Source organism: Oncorhynchus gorbuscha, linkage group LG25, assembly GCF_021184085.1.
Source record: "Oncorhynchus gorbuscha isolate QuinsamMale2020 ecotype Even-year linkage group LG25, OgorEven_v1.0, whole genome shotgun sequence".
Lineage (NCBI taxonomy): Eukaryota > Metazoa > Chordata > Actinopteri > Salmoniformes > Salmonidae > Oncorhynchus > Oncorhynchus gorbuscha.
Window position 1 is genome coordinate 21962764 of NC_060197.1, and position 22398 is coordinate 21985161.

Consider the following 22398-nt stretch of genomic DNA (forward strand, 5'->3'; position numbering starts at 1 on the left):
CTTTATAATTGGCCCAAGTTAAAATGGAATAAAACATGTTTCTAGAATCACAGGAGGCTGGTGAGGGGAGGATGGCTCATAATAGTGAATGGAATGGTATCAAACACATGGTAACCATGATGTGTTTGATACTATTCCATGCACTTCGTTCCAGCCATTACTATGAGCCCATCCTCCCAAATTAAGGTGCCACCAGCCACCTGTGCCAGTCAAATAGGCTAACCTACAAGTTCCAGAGTATCTGTGCAAAGTGCAAGTTGGGGTGAAGTCTTGACCGATGTCTTCAGAACAGAACAAAACAGAGGGGTTGAGGTTTGATTCCTCCTCCTCCCCGCAGCAGGTTTCGCTTTGGGAAGACCAGAGACAAGCCTATTGCCAGCCAGCCTACTGTTGCGCCGATGCGGAGAGCACCGCGCGGTGGACAGTCAATCGCAATGCAAAATATGAACGCACTGTAGGCTTCTACGGTTCTTCTTCAACAACAACAACATAGTTTTCCGCACGGATAGCACGCTTCCTTACTGCTAAAGGAGGATTTTTTTTCGGTTGGGTTTGCGCGTTTGGAGTGAAAATGCCCTTCTGCAAGCGCACAATAGTTCCCAAGGATGTCTGTAAAAACGACGCGAAGAGGCAAACTGCGATTTTCGGGGACTTGGTGGACGTTTGCGGGTTCACTCTATGTTCGGTGCTCCGACAGCTCTCGGATTTATCCCGGCACTCCGTCAGCATCTTGGAAGAGCTCGAGGGCGAGCTCGTGTCTATCTGTCACCGGTCGGGCACGCTCGAGGGCAAAGTGATCCGTTTACAGCGACACATCGCTGCGCTCGCCAGTAAGCCACCGCCAAAGAGTAAGAAAAAGCACACTGTATAATTTTCTATCACTTGTGTGGTGTGGTCCGTGTGAGACTTGCAAACTCACTGAGGTCAACTTGAAGTTGAATGTGTGGGAGAGGTATTCAAAATCGACAGTTCGAGGTAACTTGGGGTGGGAGAATAGAGGAATGTCAATTTATTGTGAAAAGGTGGATCACGTCAATGCGTGCGTTCCTTATGGCTGCTTATGACCTACCATTCTGCAGATTTCAATGGCTGTTTGCAAAGTAGGCCTTAGGGCTAGTGTTTTGTGAACAATATTAGCGTGAGCAACAATGTGGAATTTGTGGTTCGCCTTTAAAATAAAAGTTCCCAATTGAAACGGATGCAAACGGGTACAAATTGTGGAATCATGTCACAATTGAGAAGGTAGAGAAGGTTTGAGTGTTATTATATAAATTAAACAAAGGACAATCAGCACATTTTACACAAAAAGTACAAATCAATGTAAATCGCAGTGTGGCTGTATAGACTTCAGAAATACAATGGGGGTCTGTGTGTTGCATTGTACAGCCTTACCTATGAAATAGGGTATCTGCTTACTCAGTGACATCCACAGATTACAATTCTAAAGAGTTTACACAAATATTAACCTCATAGTTCTTATTACGGGACTCTGAAACCACTGTGAAATGAGCAACATTGAGCTCACCAGTCAACCTATGTGTATTGAACATTCATATTGCAATATCCATGAAAGGATTTATCAGCCTACTCAGTGACAACCACAGAACACAGCTATGTAGAGTGTACACAAGTGTTAGCGTCATAGTCCTTATTGAAGGAATTGAAATGAATATACCGCTTGTTGTGTTGAATATCAGTGTGAAAGACAAAACACCTGAAAAATATTTATTTGCTTTCCCTGTTTGCTTCAAATGAAATGAAATAAAATGCCTTTCCGTACTAGACTTCAGTTGAAAAGTCAACTCTTTCAAAGACTAATGTAAACAATGATTGACTGGCATAACCATCATCCCAAGGCCTGCGTGTACTTGTGCCAAAATATGCATCACGCTTGGCCTGATGAATAATAAGTATAAATACAGTAAAGTACACACACTAAAACGGTTAAAATATATATATATATGTTTGAAGCAAAATAGTGTTTTTTTTTTAGACAGAACTGCAAACATCAAGGAGTAGACCAAGCCATTCAAGGAGTTGGTCTGATGGTGCCCGCTGATGTCATCGTACTCCCCCTTGCCTCCCCTTGTCCCACTGAATTGTGTGGCGATTTCCCACAGTTAAAGAGCTTCGATGCTAATGTTTGTGTAAGCTCTTTAGAATTGTAATCTGTGTGTGTCACTGAGTAGGCTAACACTCCATTTCATGGACCCAAGAGCCATAGGTAAGGATGTACATTCAAATAGAAGCATGCCATCAATGCAATTCTGAAGTCTATCATATTTTGTCATCAAATGAACAAATTATTGTCTTTTGTTGAATTTATATAACATTCCAAACTTGTTTAACATTTTCTTGTCCAATTGTGGCCTGATTCCACTATTTTCATCCGTTTGCATCAGTTTCAATAGGGGACTTTTATTATGAAGTCGAATCGCCGATTCCACAGTTCTTGATCACACTAATGTTGTTCCCTCCTTCCTTGACGATACTTGTATTTTTAACCATCTACTCCAATTCCATTCATGTTACAAAACAGCATTGACTTGGTTTGTAAAGATATGGATAGAAAAGGTATGAATGTGAAGGTGTGGATAGAGTATCCCAGTATCCCACAATGTTATGTCCCAGTGAAAACTGGCTACTTTTGTCACCAACTCACTGGAGCGCGACACACGCTACATGCCTAGTTACGAACATCGACAGAGTGCATGATAACAGATTTAGATTTCACACCGGATAATGATGTCTTTGAAAACGTGACAAGGACAGAGTCACTGATAGACGGTACGCTGATTCAAATAGAGAGAGGCGTATGCGTATGTTTGGAGGTGAGGTGAAGATGACACTAGATAAAGCGTCCCAAATGCCACTCCATGGGCCCAGGTCAAAAGTAGTGCACTATGGGGAATAGGTTGACATTTGGGATGTAACGCTTTGCAGCTGTTCTGCCCGGAAGTTGAGAAACATGTTTTTGTCTCTGCCCTCTTGGCTTGAGGACAACCAAACCAAAGTGAGGTGACAGGCAGCTCCTAGAGACTAGAGAGACAGAACACATTGTCCAGAACATGACAAAATATTTCCTGTGAGAAAGCTCAACAGCTCTCTCCAGAAACGACCCGTTTTAATGGTATGCGGTTGTAATGACATGACACAACAATGAACATGACACGATAAAGGAAAAAAAACGTTGTTTCCTGTGAGAAAGCCATTGTAAGTTCAGCAGCCCTCAGTTGGAGAGTGGAACCTCAGTAATGATGGAGTCTGAGAGAAACTCAGGCTACAGTTTTCATGTGATGCTTCCGGTTGTAATAACAGGACTATCACAGTTCAGAAGTACCATGGCAAGTCAATGGCGGCACACTTATGACTCACTTAGTTGTTATGGCAGTTGTTATGGCAGACAAACGTTGTGCTGAAGACCCAAATTTGCAACATTGACTGGGGGTCTGCGACATACTTTTGTGTATGTAGTGTATGTGGGCACCCCTTCAAATGAGTGGATTCAGCTATTTCAGCCACACCGTTGCTGACGGGTGTATAAAACCGAGCACACAGCCATGCAATTCCCATATACAAACATTGGCAGTAGAATGGCCTTAATGAAGAGCTCAGTAACTTTCAACGTGGCACTGTCATAGGAGTCCACCTTTCCAACAAGTCAGTTCATCAAATTTCGGCCCTACTAGAGCTGCCCCGGTCAACTGTAAGTGTTGTTATTGTGAAGTGGAAACGTCTAGGAACAACAGCGACTCAGTCGCTAAGTTGTAGGCCACACAAGCTCACAGAACACATGACACGCAAAAATCGTCTGACCTCGGTTGCGAAACTCACTACTGAGTTCCAAACTGCCTCTGGAAGCAACGTCAGCCCAATAACCGTTCGTTGGCAGCTCCATGAAATGGGTTTCCATGGCCGAGCAGCTGCACACAAGCCTAAGAACATCATGTGCAATGCGAAGCGTCAGCTGCAGTGGTGTAAAGCTCCCTCCATTAGACTCTGGAGTAGTGGAAATGCGTTCTCTGGAGTGATGAATCACGCTTCACTATTTGGCAGTCCGACAGACAAATCTGGGTTTGGCGGATGCCAGGAGAACACTACCTGCCTTTGTGGCAACAGTTTGGGGAAGGCCCTTTCCTGTTTCAGCATGACACTGTCCCTGTGCACAAAAAGCTAGGTCCATACAGAAATGTTTTGTCGAGATCTGTGTGGAAGACCTTGACTGGCCTGCACAGAGCCCTGACATCAACCCCATCGAACACCTTTGGGATGAATTGGAACGCAGACTGCGAGCCAGGCCTAATCGCCCAACATCAGTTCCCGACCTCACTAATGCTCGTGGCTGAATGGAAGTAAGTCCCTGAAGCAATGTTCCAACGTCTAGTGGAACGTCTTCCCAGAAGAGTGGAAGCTGTTAATTAAAGCAGAAAAGGGAGGGGGACCAACTCCATAATAATGCCCATGATTTTGGAATGAGATGTTTTTACGAGCATGTAGTGTACATTGAAGAATCTTAAGGGGCATTCCCATTGAAAAGGACCCATGAGCACCAACATGTGAAGTTCATAGGAGCATGTACAACTGGGTGTCAAATGAAAGCTAAGATGCTATGTATTTGAGAAATGAAGGCATAGATACATTTTTCATCCATTTTCCATCTTAAAAACTAGGCATATGTAAAGGCTTTGATTTCTGGGTAAACAGATAGAAAAGGGGTCTTAGAAAACATTACCAGAAAAAGTATTAAAAAGTATTAGACATACACTTCTATTTAGTTTAGGAGAAATTGCTTACCTTTCTGTAAGTTTAAGAAATATTGCCTTGTGCCTTGTAATTCGGTTACCTAAATCCCACATTTCTTTAAGATATTTCCTAAATTCTCTCCCTTATGAGGTAATGGTAGATCTATCAATTAGTTATTTTACTGATATCAATTTTGTTTATTAATTATTAAGTGATTAAAACTCATAATTCTGTAACAAAATTGGTAACGGAATTACCCAAAAATCAGTAACATAATTGTCACAAACCACAGTTACCGTCCGCTGGCATACTGTTATGTTCAGCTCAAACATTTTTCTTTTGTCTTTCTGTCATCTGGTGGTCAAACCAAGTGTTAAAACAGTCTTATGTCAGAACAACTACCTACCTCTCTTATTCCCTATCTCTCTGTCTGGTTCTCACTTAACTTCACCTATCCCGGATCTTACTGACACCTACCCATGAGCCCCCTCTCTTTCCATTTACAGTAACCAGCCCCCTCACCCGCCGAGCACCGGCCAACACCGGACGTCCACACACGTTGAAAAGTAGTTGACATTTGGTCAGTCCACCCTGAACTTAATGTTAACGTCCACAGACGGACCGAATTGGACCAAATCTGAACCTTTGATAGACGTTTGTTTGACAAGTTTGGATAGTACAGTAAAGAATAATATATTGCAGTAGAGTACAGTATATTGTACTATACAGTACTGAACTATAGTCTTCTTTACTGTACTGAATTCTACTGTACTATACAGTACTCTACTGTACTCTACTGCACTCTACTCTCTCCTACTCTGCTCTGCTGTGCTTTGCTGTGCTGTATTCTATTGTACCTCACTGTACTGTGCTGAGCTGCATTGTGATGTCCAAACTTGTGAAACATGAGGAGAAGTGCATTCATATCCATAATTATGAATTTCTGTGGAGTACAGCTCAGGGACCAATGATGTAATAACGTTACCGGGTGCAGTTCAATAACCCAAATATATTTTGTTCAAACTCAAGGGTGCCATGTCATAGCTGACACCCTATTCTTTCTGCAGATATCTTCGAATCTTAAGACAGAGCAGATACTTAACAGAGGTTTTGGAAAACGTGGTTGCATAAAAATCGGAGGAAGATTTTAACGTAATTCCGTGATCAAAGTTTGCACCTGCACAGTTTTTCCACTAAAATAGTTTTTACAAATGTTTTAGTGGACATTTTTAGAAGTAGTCCTTGTGCATATACTTGTATGGTTTGTTAAACGTTGAAATCAATGGTTTTTGTTTGGCATACATTGTAAAGTGAAAAAACGGAGTCAGCGAGTAATTCCGTTATGGTGGAATTGCCTTTAAAGCTACATGGTATGATGTCACTAGATCTCCATGGAGATAAAACCATGTGTTATAGCCTGTCTATGGTTAGGGTATCTCTTCCTACATGCTGTTATTGCTCACAACAGTAAAACAGTCCTACACACAATTCACTCAGGTTTTTGGGGGGGCTTAGTTTTTTTCTGTAGTGAATGTTTTACCAAATGCGTGTGAACACTACTATTGTCAATGTTTTGCATATATGCCTAGAAACTGCTCAGTCCACTGTCTTACACTGAGCATAGAGTAGTGAGAGGAGGAAGGAGGGAGAGAGCAGAGAGAGAAGGAGGAGAGGAGTGGTTTCCATTATCAGTTTCCTTTTCCTTATCTTAGTAGTTCCCTGCTCTGTCGCTCTTTGACCTCAGTGTGTTTGTGCTGTGTTTTATCCCTGGAAGCTGTCACTCAGTCGTCAATTGTGATAGTGTGAACCAAAGAGCTTGTCCTTCCTGTGGAATTCTCAGACCTCTCTCTCTTTATCTTCTCTCTCTAGAGCAGAAAGTCAGAGTGAGTTTAAGTCAGGAGACCCAGACAGACCCTTTAGTGGAGCTAAGAACTATCCCACCCTGACCCTCTATCCTTCTCTTCTTCTCTCCCTCTCCCCTCCCTGTTTTCTTTCAGGGAGAAGACCCACCTCTGTGTTCTACCCCCTCTCCGCTGTCCTCTCCTCCTCCTCCTCTGTCTTTCCCAGAAATCCCAGAAATTCCCAACCAGGCAGGACCTGGAACCTCAGAGAGTAATCCTCTGCCTCTCTGTGATTATTTGGATGGTCAGATAGAATGGTGATCAGATCAACCTACCTGTGTCTCTGTTCTGTGTGGTCCCAATGAGTCAGTGTTGGAAACAGCAGCAGCAGCTCGCTAACTACCGTGAAGACCTGGCCAAACACAGCCATGTTGCTTTTGGAGGCTTCGGAATGGTTTTTTTTCTTCTCTCTTGATGATTTATTGGGAGCTTGTTTGGGTTGCTGTCTCATTGTGAAGTGTAATTTGGCACTCAATGGACTTATGATTCTTAAAGAGAGAAAGGAGGATTGTGGGTGTAGTAGAGAGGGGGCGGGGGGTAAGGAGAGGGAGAAAGGGGGAGATGGGATGGGGAAGAGTGAGATAGGGGATACAGGGTGAGATGGGGAATACAAAGAAAGCGAGGGAGGGAGAATTTGAGTGTTTGAGGTTAGAGAGGGGAGAAAGGAGAGGAAGAAAGATGGAGAGAGGGAGTGTTGGGATAGAGAGAGAGGGAAAAGGAAAAGGATAAAGAGAGCGGGAGTGAGTGTAGGAGGGGAATAATGAGGGGGAGATAAATGCAGGTGAAAAACGCAGAAGAAAAACTATGAACAACTTCCTGCCTTGGCTGCAAGCCTTTTCTCTCTAGCTATGTAACTTCAACTTTCCTCCTTCTTTTAAATCATGTTATTTTCCCCCCTCTGTTGCACTTTGTGGCTCGGCCCGTTGCCCTGGCGACAGTCCAGCTGTGGACAACGCCAAAACAAAGCCAGAGCAAGTGTTCTGTGGAGCAAACTGCTGCCAGAGTTCCCGCGTGGGTGTCTCTCTGTCTCTCTGTTTCTGTTCTAGAGTACACTGTTCTGTGTTCTGTTTTCGCCAGATACTGTTGTGTGAGACACACACACACACACACACACACACACACACACACACACACACACACACACACACACACACACACACACACACACACACACACACACACACACACACACACACACACACACACACACACACACACACACACACACACACACACACACACACACACACACACACACACTGAGCTTGCTTGTTGCAATAATCTTACCCACAAAGATCAGGTAGAAAAGGAGCCGAAAGGAGAGAAGGAAAGCAATTTGTCAGCCTGTGTGAAAAGCAGCTGTGCAATAAGTTGGAAGTGTTGCTGACTGTCATCCTAGTTCTTCCCTAGAGCCAGTCTCTGCTGGGTGTGCGTGTTCGTGCGCGCGTGCATCCCATCCCATTCCCATGGAAAGATATTAATGTCTGAGAATACAACAGACAGAGAAGCAGGACGCAACCAAGGCTGCATCTCAAATATGGCACCCTATTTCCTACTATCTACCCTGATAAAAAAAATAGTGCACTGTGTAAGGAGTAGGGTGCCATTTGGGTCGAAAAAACTACTTAGGATCGAATGGAATTAGAGCTCATTGAGAGGTCAGCAGTTCCCTGGAGTAGGAGGGAGGAGACAATTTACAAATTCCTTGGGAGGAGAGGGGAAGGGGTGAGGAGGGAGAGAGGGAGGGGGAGATGAGAGGGAAGGGGAGGAGAGGAGAGGATTCCAAAGAAATTAAATTTACATTTCAATGGTGATTCATCATCAGATTATAGCTAAGGGTGTGTCTGAAATGGATTCATATTCCTTATGAATTGCATTCAACTGAAATAGTTGTAAATGAGAACTTAACATACCTGGCACACCTGGTCAAATATAGAAATTGAATGAACAAATGGTTGAGAGAAAGAGAGGAAGAATGAGAGAAAGCCTGTTCTGTTATGTTCCCGTGTGTGTAATGGTGTACTGTAGGCTGGGCTACATGTGCTGAACAGCACTGGAGTTTCCGGACAGTTGAGCTGTTGGCCCCAAACTCATCTCTCTGGGCCGATCTTCTCAGGCAGGAAACCAGCAGCCATGCAGCTCTTGAGGACTGCAGTTATCCTCTATGCACCTATCCTCTGTTATTCTCTGCAGATCTTTTAGCTGTCCCCCAGTCCACCAGTTCACTGTAGCGCTGCTTACTTCTCCTCCACTCCTCCACTCATTTCTGCTTACACTGCACAGGGCATCTGTACACTGTTTATTCTACCATCAGAGCTCAGATTCCGATCGAATGTAGAAAGAAAGGGAGAGAGAGAGAGAGAGAGAGACACTCACAGATAAGATAGAAGTCAGAAAGAGAGAGGGGGGAGTGGAGAGGGAGAGAGAGAGAACGAGGGAGAGAGGAGGGGGCTCACTTCCGTTTGGTCTTGCAGGGTTGGTTTCCAGAGATAGACAGACTGTAATCATTAAAGGGATACTTCGGGATTTTGGCAATGAGGCCCTTTAACCACTTTCCCAGAGTCAGATGAACTCCTGGATATAATTGTTGTGTCTCTGTGTCCAGTCTGAAGGAAGTTAAAGGTGGTTTTGCGAGCCAATGCTAAGTGGCGCATGCTAGCAGATACCCATAGACTTCCAGCCATTGTGCTAACGCTAGTTAGCAATTGCGCTTCAACTTCCTTCAAACTGCATGCAGAGGCATTGCCAAAATTCCGAAGTATCCCTTTAGCATGTAACTGTCCAAACATTCCATCCTACAGTAAACAAGCATGTGACAAATGCAAATCATTCTCTCTCTTTCTCTCCAAAGGTACACGTTTATTATTAATATCATGAATTTGGCATGCTATTTATAGTGCTAATGCTAGCTACTTCTAAACTTCCAAAGATCCAATCGACGATGGACAAATGATGGTATACATAGCTTCACGTTGAAATGACGGTATCCTTTGGGACAACATAAACCCAGCCTCACTCTGAAGTTACTTTCACATGCAGCCTGTGTAAGAGAAGTGAGTTGCTTTCAACTCGTCGACGTCATTCAGGTAGTCTACGCAAAAGGAGTACGGAAGCTGATCAACATCTAAAGGTGTTGACGTGCCAGCTCCGCTGAATCGAACACGGCTTGTTTCCCCAAGCTAAGCAGGGTACATAGAGGTGTGCATCTGGATGGTAGACTTGTTCTCACTTTTTCCTCTCTTCTCGTCTTTTAGATCTGCAACTCCTCACATTGTGTTCCGGAGTTCTAAATTGAGCAGCTGCTGAAAAATGAGCTCCTGTATATATTGAGATTTAAATGTTTTTTTCGAGTGAAGTACATTGAAAAAATCAAGAGAAAACTGCAAGACTCAATAGAAGACAAAACAAGGAACAAACCAAAAAAGACAGGCTTTTGAAAAATTAACTATTTTTCATAAAATTGTACAGTTATCTTAGCTAGCTGAATTGCTAGCATAATTGTTTACTTGTTGCTAAGCAGTTGCTAGGGACTCTCCTGGAAGAAGCTAGCTAGCTTACAAAGAATAACAACAAAAAATATCTAGTTAACAGAAGAAAGGAAGACAAAATAAGGACAAAAGAAGGACAGAAGAAAAAGGAAAAGAAAGAGGACAACAAAGTGAAACAGTCAGCACTTCTATTGCAACTTCGTATTTCGTCGTCCTAACGTAGTCTACACTGCTATCTGCCCAGCAGCTAGCCAGCTAGCAAACGTCCACCGTCTACCGAATAGCAGCACTGTAGAAACTATTACACTCAACTGAACGACTTGATTAGTGTAGTGTTAGCTAGCTACATAGTTGTCTTTGCTGTCTTCGTATCCAAGATAATTGTGTAGTTTAGAGCGTGTAGTCTTAGAGTGATTATCTTAATTTACCGAGGTTAGCTAGCCAGCTATTTGTCGTCCTTAACGTAGGATACACTTCTAGCTAGCCAACAGCTAGCCAACGTCTACTGAATAGAACTTCCGCACTCAACAACCCGGTCGCATTCCGCTTCGCTCCACAGGTAGTATCACATTTTTCATTTCATTTCATTACAGCACAACGGTTTGATTTGTTTGATCATAGCTAGCTACATAGCTAGCTACATAGCCGTCTGTGTATCAAAGATAATTGTGTAGTCTAGAGCGATTTTCTAGGTTAGCTAGCCAGCTATTGTCGTTCTTTTAACGCAACGTAACGTAATCAACACTGCTAGCTAGCCAGCTAGCCCCCGAATAACAGCACTGTAGAAACTATTACACTCAACGGAACGACTTGATTAGTGTAGTGTCAACAACGCAGCCACTGCCAGCTAGCCTACTTCAGCAGTACTGTATCATTTTAATCATTTTAGTCAATAAGATTCTTGCTACGTAAGCTTAACTTTCTGAACATTCGAGACGTGTAGTCCACTTGTCATTCCAATCTCCTTGCATTAGCGTAGCCTCTTCTGTAGCCTGTCAACTATGTGTCTGTCTATCCCTGTTCTCTCCTCTCTGCACAGACCATACAAACGCTCCACACCGCGTGGCCGCTGCCACCCTAATCTGGTGGTCCCAGGGCGCACGACCCACGTGGAGTTCCAGGTCTCCGGTAGCCTCTGGAACTGCCGATCTGCAGCCAACAAGGCAGAGTTCATCTCAGCCTATGCCTCCCTCCAGTCCCTCGACTTCTTGGCACTGACAGAAACATGGATCACCACAGATAACACTGCTACTCCTACTGCTCTCTCTTCGTCCGCCCACGTGTTCTCGCACACCCCGAGAGCTTCTGGTCAGCGGGGTGGTGGCATCGGGATCCTTATCTCTCCCAAGTGGTCATTCTCTCTTTCTCCCCTTACCCATCTGTCTATCGCCTCCTTTGAATTTCATGCTGTCACAGTTACCAGCCCTTTCAAGCTTAACATCCTTATCATTTATCGCCCTCCAGGTCCCCTCGGAGAGTTCATCAATGAGCTTGATGCCTTGATAAGCTCCTTTCCTGAGGACGGCTCACCTCTCACAGTTCTGGGCGACTTTAACCTCCCCACGTCTACCTTTGACTCATTCCTCTCTGCCTCCTTCTTTCCACTCCTCTCCTCTTTTGACCTCACCCTCTCACCTTCCCCCCCTACTCACAAGGCAGGCAATACGCTCGACCTCATCTTTACTAGGTGCTGTTCTTCCACTAACCTCATTGCAACTCCCCTCCAAGTCTCCGACCACTACCTTGTATCCTTTTCCCTCTCGCTCTCATCCAACACTTCCCACACTGCCCCTACTCGGATGGTATCGCGCCGTCCCAACCTTCGCTCTCTCTCCCCCGCTACTCTCTCCTCTTCCATCCTATCATCTCTTCCTTCTGCTCAAACCTTCTGATTCTGCCTCCTCAACCCTCCTCTCCTCTCTTTCTGCATCCTTTGACTCTCTATGTCCCCTATCTTCCAGGCCGGCTCGGTCCTCCCCTCCCGCTCCGTGGCTTGATGACTCATTGCGAGCTCACAGAACAGGGCTCCGGGCAGCCGAGCGGAAATGGAGGAAAACTCGCCTCCCTGCGGACCTGGCATCCTTTTACTCCCTCCTCTCTACATTTTCCTCCTCTGTCTCTGCTGCTAAAGCCACTTTCTACCACTCTAAATTCCAAGCATCTGCCTCTAACCCTAGGAAGCTCTTTGCCACCTTCTCCTCCCTCCTGAATCCTACTCCCCCTCCCCCCTCCTCCCTCTCTGCAGATGACTTCGTCAACCATTTTGAAAAGAAGGTCGACGACATCCGATCCTCGTTTGCTAAGTCAAACGACACCGCTGGTTCTGCTCACACTGCCCTACCCTGTGCTCTGACCTCTTTCTCCCCTCTCTCTCTAGATGAAATCTCGCGTCTTGTGACGGCCGGCCGCCCAACAACCTGCCCGCTCGACCCTATCCCCTCCTCTCTTCTCCAGACAATTTCCGGAGACCTTCTCCCTTACCTCACCTCGCTCATCAACTTATCCCTGACCGCTGGCTACGTCCCTTCCGTCTTCAAGAGAGCGAGAGTTGCACCCCTTCTGAAAAAACCTACACTCGATCCCTCCGATGTCAACAACTACAGACCAGTATCCCTTCTCTCTTTTCTCTCCAAAACTCTTGAACGTGCCGTCCTTGGTCAGCTCTCCCGCTATCTCTCTCAGAATGACCTTCTTGATCCAAATCAGTCAGGTTTCAAGACTAGTCATTCAACTGAGACTGATCTTCTCTGTATCACGGAGGTGCTCCGCACCGCTAAAGCTAACTCTCTCTCCTCTGCTCTCATCCTTCTAGACCTATCGGCTGCCTTCGATACTGTGAACCATCAGATCCTCCTCTCCACCCTCTCCGAGTTGGGCATCTCCGGCGCGGCCCACGCTTGGATTGCGTCCTATCTGACAGGTCGCTCCTACCAGGTGGCGTGGCGAGAATCTGTCTCCTCACCACGCGCTCTCACCACTGGTGTCCCCCAGGGCTCTGTTCTAGGCCCTCTCCTATTCTCGCTATACACCAAGTCACTTGGCTCTGTCATAACCTCACATGGTCTCTCCTATCATTGCTATGCAGACGACACACAATTCATCTTCTCCTTTCCCCCTTCTGATGACCAGGTGGCGAATCGCATCTCTGCATGTCTGGCAGACATATCAGTGTGGATGACGGATCACCACCTCAAGCTGAACTTCGGCAAGACGGAGCTGCTCTTCCTCCCGGGGAAGGACTGCCCGTTCCATGATCTCGCCATCACGGTTGACAACTCCATTGTGTCCTCCTCCCAGAGCGCTAAGAACCTTGGCGTGATCCTGGACAACACCCTGTCGTTCTCAACTAACATCAAGGCGGTGGCCCGTTCCTGTAGGTTCATGCTCTACAACATCCGCAGAGTACGACCCTGCCTCACACAGGAAGCGGCGCAGGTCCTAATCCAGGCACTTGTCATCTCCCGTCTGGATTACTGCAACTCGCTGTTGGCTGGGCTCCCTGCCTGTGCCATTAAACCCCTACAACTCATCCAGAACGCCGCAGCCCGTCTAGTGTTCAACCTTCCCAAGTTCTCTCACGTCACCCCGCTCCTCCGCTCTCTCCACTGGCTTCCAGTTGAAGCTCGCATCCGCTACAAGACCATGGTGCTTGCCTACGGAGCTGTGAGGGGAACGGCACCTCAGTACCTCCAGGCTCTGATCAGGCCCTACACCCAAATAAGGGCACCTCTGGCCTGCTCGCCTCCCTACCACTGAGGAAGTACAGTTCCCGCTCAGCCCAGTCAAAACTGTTCACTGCTCTGGCTCCCCAATGGTGGAACAAACTCCCTCACGACGCCAGGACAGCGGAGTCAATCACCACCTTCCGGAGACACCTGAAACCCCACCTCTTTAAGGAATACCTAGGATAGGATAAAGTAATCCTTCTCACCCCCCTTAAAATATTTAGATGCACTATTGTAAAGTGGTTGTTCCACTGGATGTCATAAGGTGAATGCACCAATTTGTAAGTCGCTCTGGATAAGAGCGTCTGCTAAATGACTTAAATGTTAAATGTAATTATCAACAGATTGTCGATAAAATGTTCAAAACCTCTAAAGCAAAGCCCAGACCTGTCCAGCTGTGCGTGTATGTGCGTGTGTGTGTGTGTGTGTGTGTGTGTGTGTGTGTGTGTGTGTGTGTGTGTGCGTGTGTGTGTGTGTGTGTGTGTGTGTGTGTGTGTGTGTGTGTGTGTGTGTGTGTGTGTGTGTGTGTGTGTGTGTGTGTGTGTGTGTGTGTGTGTGTGTGTGAGAGAGAGAGAGAGAGGTCTGAGAATGATGCATTTGCCTCATGCTTGTTCACTGTAAGATGGAATGTTTGGACAGACACATGCTAAAGGGACACTTTGGGATTTTGGCAATGCCTCTGCGTGCAGTTTGAAGGAAGTTGAAGCGCAATCGCTAACTAGCGTTAGCACAATGGCTGGAAGTCTATGGGTATCTGCTGTGATGTAGTTTGGTGGCAGGCTAATTCAGACTTACTGACACTGAACTCCCATTGCTCGCCCTCATTGCCTCTCCTCCTGCCTCCTCACTCCGGTTTCCATGGAGATGGATAGAATGGTTATAGAGATGGAATGGATTATGGTGTATTGTGGGAGCGCCCATAGGAAGTTAGTACTCCTGACCTCCCAAAAGGGACTGGCTACATTCCCCATGCTCCTCGGCTGCTCTTCCTCTCCTTCCTCCTCATCCTAGTTGTCCTCCTTTCACTGTTTGTCTATCCCCTCCTCCACTTGGTCTTTCCACTCCTCCTGTTCTCCTCCTGTTCTCCTCCGATCCTCCCATCCCCATCTTCTCTCCTCCTCTCCCCTACTTTTTCTTCTCCTTTTCCTCCTTCCTTTCTCCTCTGTCTATGGTAATAGTGGTGTATTTTATGGGAATATGGTTTCATTTTAGACTCTTTTGAAGGACAGAGCTGTATCTATGGTATTTCTCTCTAACACCCTCTGTTTGTAGTGGGGCGTTTCTATCGATATTTGGCGGCGATTGGACCATTCTAATTGGGCAATGGCCTGATGTCAAGATCCACAAACTGGCCTGGGCTCTGAGGTGCCGTAATGGTGGACCGATCACTTCCAGATGGAGGAAGAGAGAAAGGGAACAGATACAATTCATTATGAGAAAAATAGGAAGTGGCTCCAAATCCAAATTGTTGTCTAGGTCTCTACTTGTTTTTTGAATTGTTCTAATTAAAAAAAAAAAATTCTGCTTTAAATACAGAGAGATAAAATGAAATGACTCACAGAAATGAAAGTAAAAAGGAGACAAGGAAAGGACGGTAGGAAAGGATGCTATTTTAGTGTAGCCCATGCCTCAGCGTAAGCTGCTGGGCACTGTGGGAAAAACTAAAGTATGTGTTGGCAGCAGGGGCAGGTTGTTGTGGTGAGGGGAGTGTGTGGGTGGGTGTGTGTGTCGGCAGGGGGCTATACGCTAGGACACAATAACAGAACAAACAGTTCTGCCACCCGCTGCATGCATGCTGGCGCTTTGATGAGCTCTGTGTGTCTGTGTGTGTGTGTTCGGTGCCCTGCCCCTCCCCTGCCCTCCCCTGCCAAGTTTAAGTTTGGCAGGTGCGTGACTCTGTAGTGTGCAGGCGTGGTGTTAGTAAACATAGGGTATGTGTGTATCAGAGTATGTGTCTATATGCCTGTGTGTGTGTGTATCTGTGTAAGTGTGTGTGTGTGTGTGTGTGTTTGTTAACAGCTCAATGTACAACACGGGTCACATGGAATGTCTGTGCTTGCTATTCCTACTTTTGGTGGTGAATTAAGGATCCCTACTCCCACCTCTCATTAGTAGCCTAGCTATACGGTACAAAGGCAGATGCTCTATAAAACTTTGTAGGTGTGCCTTTTCTCCCTTATCGTCTGGCATGTGATCATTTGTGGCAACCTATAAAATACTAACATGGCAGGCTTTTCTGAAAAATCTGTTTTTATAGAGAAAGAAAATCTGGGCCCTAGGTACATGTTATGACGTTTTTATGAAGGTAGTTAGACTGTTGATACTATGTTTCGTTATCTTCCGTATACAAATACAATCACTAGATTATGGAATTATTGACTTGAATAGGGATGGCCTCTCTAGTGATTGTATTTCTTTGTTTTTCCACCTACAACACTAGGAGAAGTAGAACAGGGACATACAGACAGCAGGGTTGGCAGACATCTGTCACTTTCTTATCGTGTGTGTGTGTGTGTGGAGCAAAGTTTTCTTCACTTTTCTGTTAGGTAATTATATTGTTTCTAAATCATTCTATATTTCAATATGTATATTATTGACAATGTTGCACCTGCTGCTTCCACTGTGGACTGTAATTATAATGTAAAGCTTGACAGGTGTGGGTTTGGTGTTTCTGTTCGTAATTGTTCAGTAAGTAATTTGTGAGTGTAAAGACTATATTGTGTTTGTGGCTCCCTGTTTCTGTGTTGGTAGGTACACAGCCCCAGCTGTGAATTATGTGTCACTTGGTGACTGTGTGTATGGTGTGAGCCCTGGCTAGACTAGAGCGGTGTGCATGTGTGTGTCAAGAGGGCTGAGGCAGCAGAATCCACTGCAGTCTGGAGGGATGTGATGATGATGAGAGGGAGGGGGTAAACACACACACACACGCACACACATACACACACACACACTTAGAGACAGGCGCATGAGTGAATAAACACACATTTTAACGAGGTGGTAGTGGCACTCGCATAAATACACACACACACACCTCGTGGGTGTATGAATCGTCGCTGGAGCTGTCACTGTCGCCTGATCCTGGGACGGAGAGGAAAAGAGGGGGAGAAAGGAGGAGTGTAAACAAGAGGAGAGAATGAGATAAGAACAAGAGAAGAAAGGGAGAAAAAGAGAAGGAAAGATACAGATGAGGAAGAGAGGAATAGTGCAGATTGGAGGAGAAAGGTAAATAAAGATGGGAGAAAAGAGGAGTGTGGACGTAGCAGGTTGACATTTATTGTCTTGTCCTTGAGGCAGAAGTGAACGATTTCTGCTAGACAGTCCAGCTGCAAAGTCAAAAAAATTGTCAAAATGTAAAATTTCAAGGTTAGGGGTATGGTTAGAATTAGGTTTAAAATCTGATTTTATGACTTTGTGGCTGTGCCAGATAGTGGCCACTGCAGAGCTGCCTCCAGAACATGATTCATGAGGAAAAACGGTAACTTGTGTGGACGAATAGAGATATTGATAGACACCGAGGAGAGAGGAACTGTGAACAGAGAGACTGATTGATAGAGCGAGGTCATAGCAGGAGTGTGGTTGGAGAAAGAGATTGATAGACCGAGCGAGGGAGGAGAGGAGTGATGCGGTGGAAGAGAAGGAGGTCTCCAGGACAGGGGAGGCCGGAGGAGGAGAAAGGCTCTGACACAACATTCACCATGCCCTTCTTTAGTAGAGGTAAGAACATGATTGTATGTGTGTGTTTGAGCATGCTTATGAGTTTTCTATTCCCTTGTATATCTATCTATGTGTGTGTGTGTGTGTGTGTATACAGTGGGGTCCATAATTATTGGCACCTTTTGATAAAGATGAGCAAAAAAGACTACAAAGTAAATGATTCAAATATTGAGCTACGTTGTATGCAAAAAAAGGGGGACATTATTTTACATGAATACAATTGCTCAAAGAGATAGATTTTGTTTAACAAGTAAAATTATTGGCACCCCTCTTTTCAGTACTCCAGGACCCTACGCTTGCAAGCCTTTTTCTAAAATGTTTTATGAGATTGGAGAACCCATTGGGCGAGATCTTGGACCATTCCTCCATACAGACCCTTTCCAGATTGTTGATATCCTTCGTCTGCGCTTATGGACTTCCCTCTCCAATTCAAGCCACGGGTTTTCAATGGGGTTCAAGTCCGGAGACTGAGATGGCCATTGCATATTGTTGATTTTTGTGGCCAAATCATAATTTATTCTTGCTTGGGGTTATTGTCTTGCTAAAAGATCCATTTGCGGCCAAGTGTCAGCCTCCTGGCAGAGGCAGCCAAGTTTTTGGCTAAAATGTCCCGGTACTTGGTAAAGTAAAGGATGCCTTTACTTTAAAAGACTGCTGAATTTCTTGATTTTGCCAAATGTTTTGGCTTGCTCATTAACCAATGGTATTGGCCATGACTGCAGCCAAACGAGAGTTGTTTTGGGGTGTGTGTTTTGATGTCGGCTTTTCTTGGGTGTGTCTTTGCCTGATTTTGCCTAGTTTTTTGGCTTGCTCATTAAAAAATGTTAACGGCCACGACTGAAGCCAAACTAGAGTTGTCTTGGGGTTGTGTTTTGATGTAGGATTTTCTTGGGCGTGTCTTTGCCATTCAATCACAACAAACAAGGGCAGTAGTTAGTAGTGACAGCGAAGTAAGCTAAGCTAGTTTTGATAGGGAGAGAGGTTTTGAAGTTGAGGACTTCTCCCCTCCTGACTTCTCCCCTTTCTCTGTCAAATCACAATTATGACAAGATAGCAAGAACCAGCATCTGGAATGTATTTCATGAGACACTCTTGCCTTGCAACAAAAGGACAGCTAGTTTCCATCCTTCTTCAATACAAAAACTAGGAGGCTCATGGTTCTCACCCCCTTTTCATAGACTTTTCACCCCCTTCCATAGACCTACACAGTAATTATGACAACTTCCGGAGGACGTCCTCTAACCTATCAGAGCTCTTGCAGCATGAACTGACATGTTGTCCACCCAATCAAAGGATTAGAGAATTAATATATTACTGAAAGCAAAAGCTACAGCTAGCTAACACTGCATAAATATATTGAGTAGTTGACTCAAAGAGAGAGAAAGACAATATTTGAACAGATTTGAAGAAATTAATTTATTCAAAAATGAAGGAGAAGCAAGAGAGAGACAGGGAGCTAGCTGTATTTAGTTGTATTATTTTCACTTTCACTTACTCAAGTCCAGGTAAACTTTTGGTTTTATGAATTTATTGCAACCGGGGCTCGCCGGTGTAAATGCTTGGTAACTGTACACTGTACTGCATAATTGTAGTGGGTTTACTAACTCGTTAGTTCTAGTAGCTATGTTGACTGACGTTAGCTAATATGGTGACAACGATGTAGGCTGTGTGTAGCGGTTAGCGGTTATGATATGAAGGTTAGACTTGGAAAGGTTTTTTCACCCGGTCACAGACAGCTAATGTGTTGTGCACTGAAGCCCACAAGCGAAGGGAAAGGTGTGAGGAGGAGAGTGCACAGAAGCAATAAGTAATTAACGAGCAAAGTATTCATGCTGTTTGTATGTGACTGCTATGAAAGTGAACTGTGTTCGCGTGTGATAGGGCTGTATTCATTCCGCCGATTCTGTTGATAAACGTTTCTTAAATGGAACGAAACCGGATAAACATACCTGGATTTGTCCAAAAGAAACTCTTGTTTGCAACTGTTGGACTAATGATTACACCCTATATCACCTAGATGCAGGAAATATTGTGCAAGGCAGTATTGAATGTGTCACTGTATGTAACCTTGATTAGGCTACGTTGTAAAGTTTCATTCATAGGCTAGGCTGTAGCAGCCTCATGATGGGAGAAAATTCATGATAGAGAAAATTAAAGAATCATGGATTAACCTAAACCTATCGATGTAACATTGGGCTGGGTGAATGGAATATGAATGACAGTCATCCAATATGCTATAATAGAAAAAAATAATCATCCTCCCTCATCTTAAACGCTACTGACTGCCACTGATCACGACCAACTTTAAATTCACCATGACTCATTTTTCTCTTTTTATCAAAGACAGTTGAGGCCTCACAACAAAGTGTCTCTTCAGATCATTCCCTCTAGCCTCAGGAAAGGAGAAGACTGACAGTACCCAGGCTCAAATGATCATCCAGTACCATAGAGTGGATCCCTGGTAGGGACACACAGACAGAGCCAGTCTGCAGAACAGACCATGTGAAGGAGAAGGATGTTGTTTATTATTAGAAGAGACGGAGGATCTGAGCAGCGTACAGGTAGTGTGTGTGGGTGTGTAGATAGTGTGTGTGTGCAGGAAAGATGTATCTGTCTCTGATCTTTGATCTTAATGTCACTTGGAGCCTTTGAGAGAAGCCTGTTCACTAGTTATGAACTTGTTGAATTGATAAGATATTCAGAAGTCTATTTTTGAAGAAGTGAAGGGGGAGAGAGAGTGATGAAGAGAAACGGGACGCAAAGAGAGAGCAAGCGAGTGTGAGAAATAAATATATAGTAGAGTCTTGCAAGATCTGTCCAGAAGGCATTACTCTGAAGTTAGTTGCATGACACAGATTTGTTTGATTTCTCTTTGGTCCAGATGACTGTTGAATAATGCGGGTGTACTTGCTGCTCCTGTCCCTGTATGTGTATGTGTGTATGGTATGCCAGAGATGATGGGGTGTGTGTGCTCATGCTGGGTACCTGGGCAAAAGGCCTCGATCCTGGGGTCTCATTTAGAAATGTTGCTACGCACAAAATATTCCCCAAACCATGCGTGCACACAGTTTCTAGTGGTTGAAGTATTGCATTGCAGGAAGGCAAAAGTAGCTTCGTAGCCTTGTGCATGAACATATGATAATACTCTTATTCATAACAGAAAAACAGGTAGCTAAAATATAATAACAAGATGTAGGCATTTGCCGTTAGCGAGAAGAGCGAAAACAAAATAATTTGATCTTTGCATTCGAAAATAATTCAAAATAGGCTTCTATTTCCTATTTTAAGATCATTGCAGAATACATTCCTCAGCTTTTCTGACTGTGATGGTTTCATGCTCGCGAAATATCCTATAGGCCTACAACAAGTTAGGATAGGCTACCATTCGTCCCATCTCGTTTAATTGGACCCACTTTACAGTAGTAAATACAGTGGCTTGCGAAAATATTCTCCCCCCTTGGCATTTTTCCTATTTTGTTGCCTTTCAACCTGGAACTAAAATAGATTTTTTTTGTGGGTTTGTATAATTTGATTTACACAACATGCCTACCACTTTGAAGATGCAAAATATTTTTTATTGTGAAATAAACAAGAAATAAGACAAAAAACAGAACTTGAGCGTGCATAACTATTCACCCCCCCCTCCCCGCACAAAGTCAATACTTTGTAGAGCCACCTTTTGCAAGTACAGCTGTAAGTCTCTTGGAGTACAAGTATGTCTCTATAAGCTTGGCACATCTAGCCACTGGGATTTTTGCCCATTTGTCAAGACAAAACTGCTCCAGCTCCTTCAAGTTGGAAGGATTCCGCTGATGTACAGCAATCTTTAAGACATAACACAGATTCTCAATTGGATTGAGGTCTGGGCTTTGACTAGGCCATTCCAAGACATTTTAAATGTTTCCCCGTAAACCACTCGAGTGTTGCTTTAGCAGTATGCTTAAGGTCATTATCCTGCTGGAAGGTGAACCTCCATCCCAGTCTCAAATCTCTGGAAGACTGAAACAGGTTTCCCTCAAGAATTTCCCTGAATTTAGCACCATCTATCATTCCTTCAATTCTGACCAGTTTCCCAGTCCCTGCCAATGAAAAAAGTCCACACAGCATGATGCTGCCACCACCATGCTTCACTGTGGAGATGGTTTTTCTTGGGGTGATGAGAGGTTTTGGGTTTGCACCAGACATAGCGTTTTCCTTGATGGCCAAAAAGCTACATTTTAGTCTCATCTGACCAGTACCTTCTTCCATATGGTTGAGGAGTCTCCCACATGCCCTTTGGCGAACACCAAACGTGTTTGCTTATTTTTTCCTATAAGCAATGGCTTTTCTCTGGCCACTCTTCCGTAATGCCCAGCTCTGTGGAGTGTATGGCTTAAAGTGGTCCTATGTACAGATACTCCAATCTCTGCTGTGGAGCTTTGCAGCTCCTTCAGGGTTATCTTTGGTCTCTTTGTTGCCTCTCTGATGAATGCCCTCCTTGCCTCTTGGAAGAAGGTACTGGTCAAGTTTGTAGTAGTCCAATATTCTTTCCATTTAAAAAAAAATGGATTTAATGTTACTCTGTAGAATGTTGAAAGTTTATATATTTTTTGCAACAAAATAGGAAAAATGCCAAGGGGGATGAATACTTTTGCAAGGCACTGTAGATAAGCTATTTCAAGTATTTTGCTCTATACGATCCTAGCCGATGCAGAGTTTAACAGTAGAACAGACGATTCACTTTTTCCATTGACAATATTTCATTTATAAACATTCTATATATCTCATAACCATTACAGAATCAATTTCTCAACTTATCTGGCAATGATGAGTTCATAATCCCGAAGT

The 22398-nt window shown here is 44.4% G+C and overlaps 1 protein-coding gene across 2 annotated transcripts in view; it reads left to right on the forward strand.

Annotated features, from left to right (window-relative positions):
* Positions 1–334: 334 nt before the first annotated feature.
* The window catches only part of LOC124013798 (NHS-like protein 2), a 180496-nt gene continuing 158432 nt past the window's right edge, over positions 335–22398 (forward strand). Inside the window, exon 1 of one of the 2 annotated variants that reach the window (XM_046328327.1) lies at positions 335–848. In XM_046328327.1, the coding sequence (XP_046184283.1) occupies positions 572–848 (277 nt within the window). In that variant the 5' untranslated portion in view covers positions 335–571. Of the gene's footprint in view, positions 849–16108; positions 17572–22398 lie in introns of those variants that run through there. The other variant, XM_046328328.1, reaches the window with a different exon arrangement.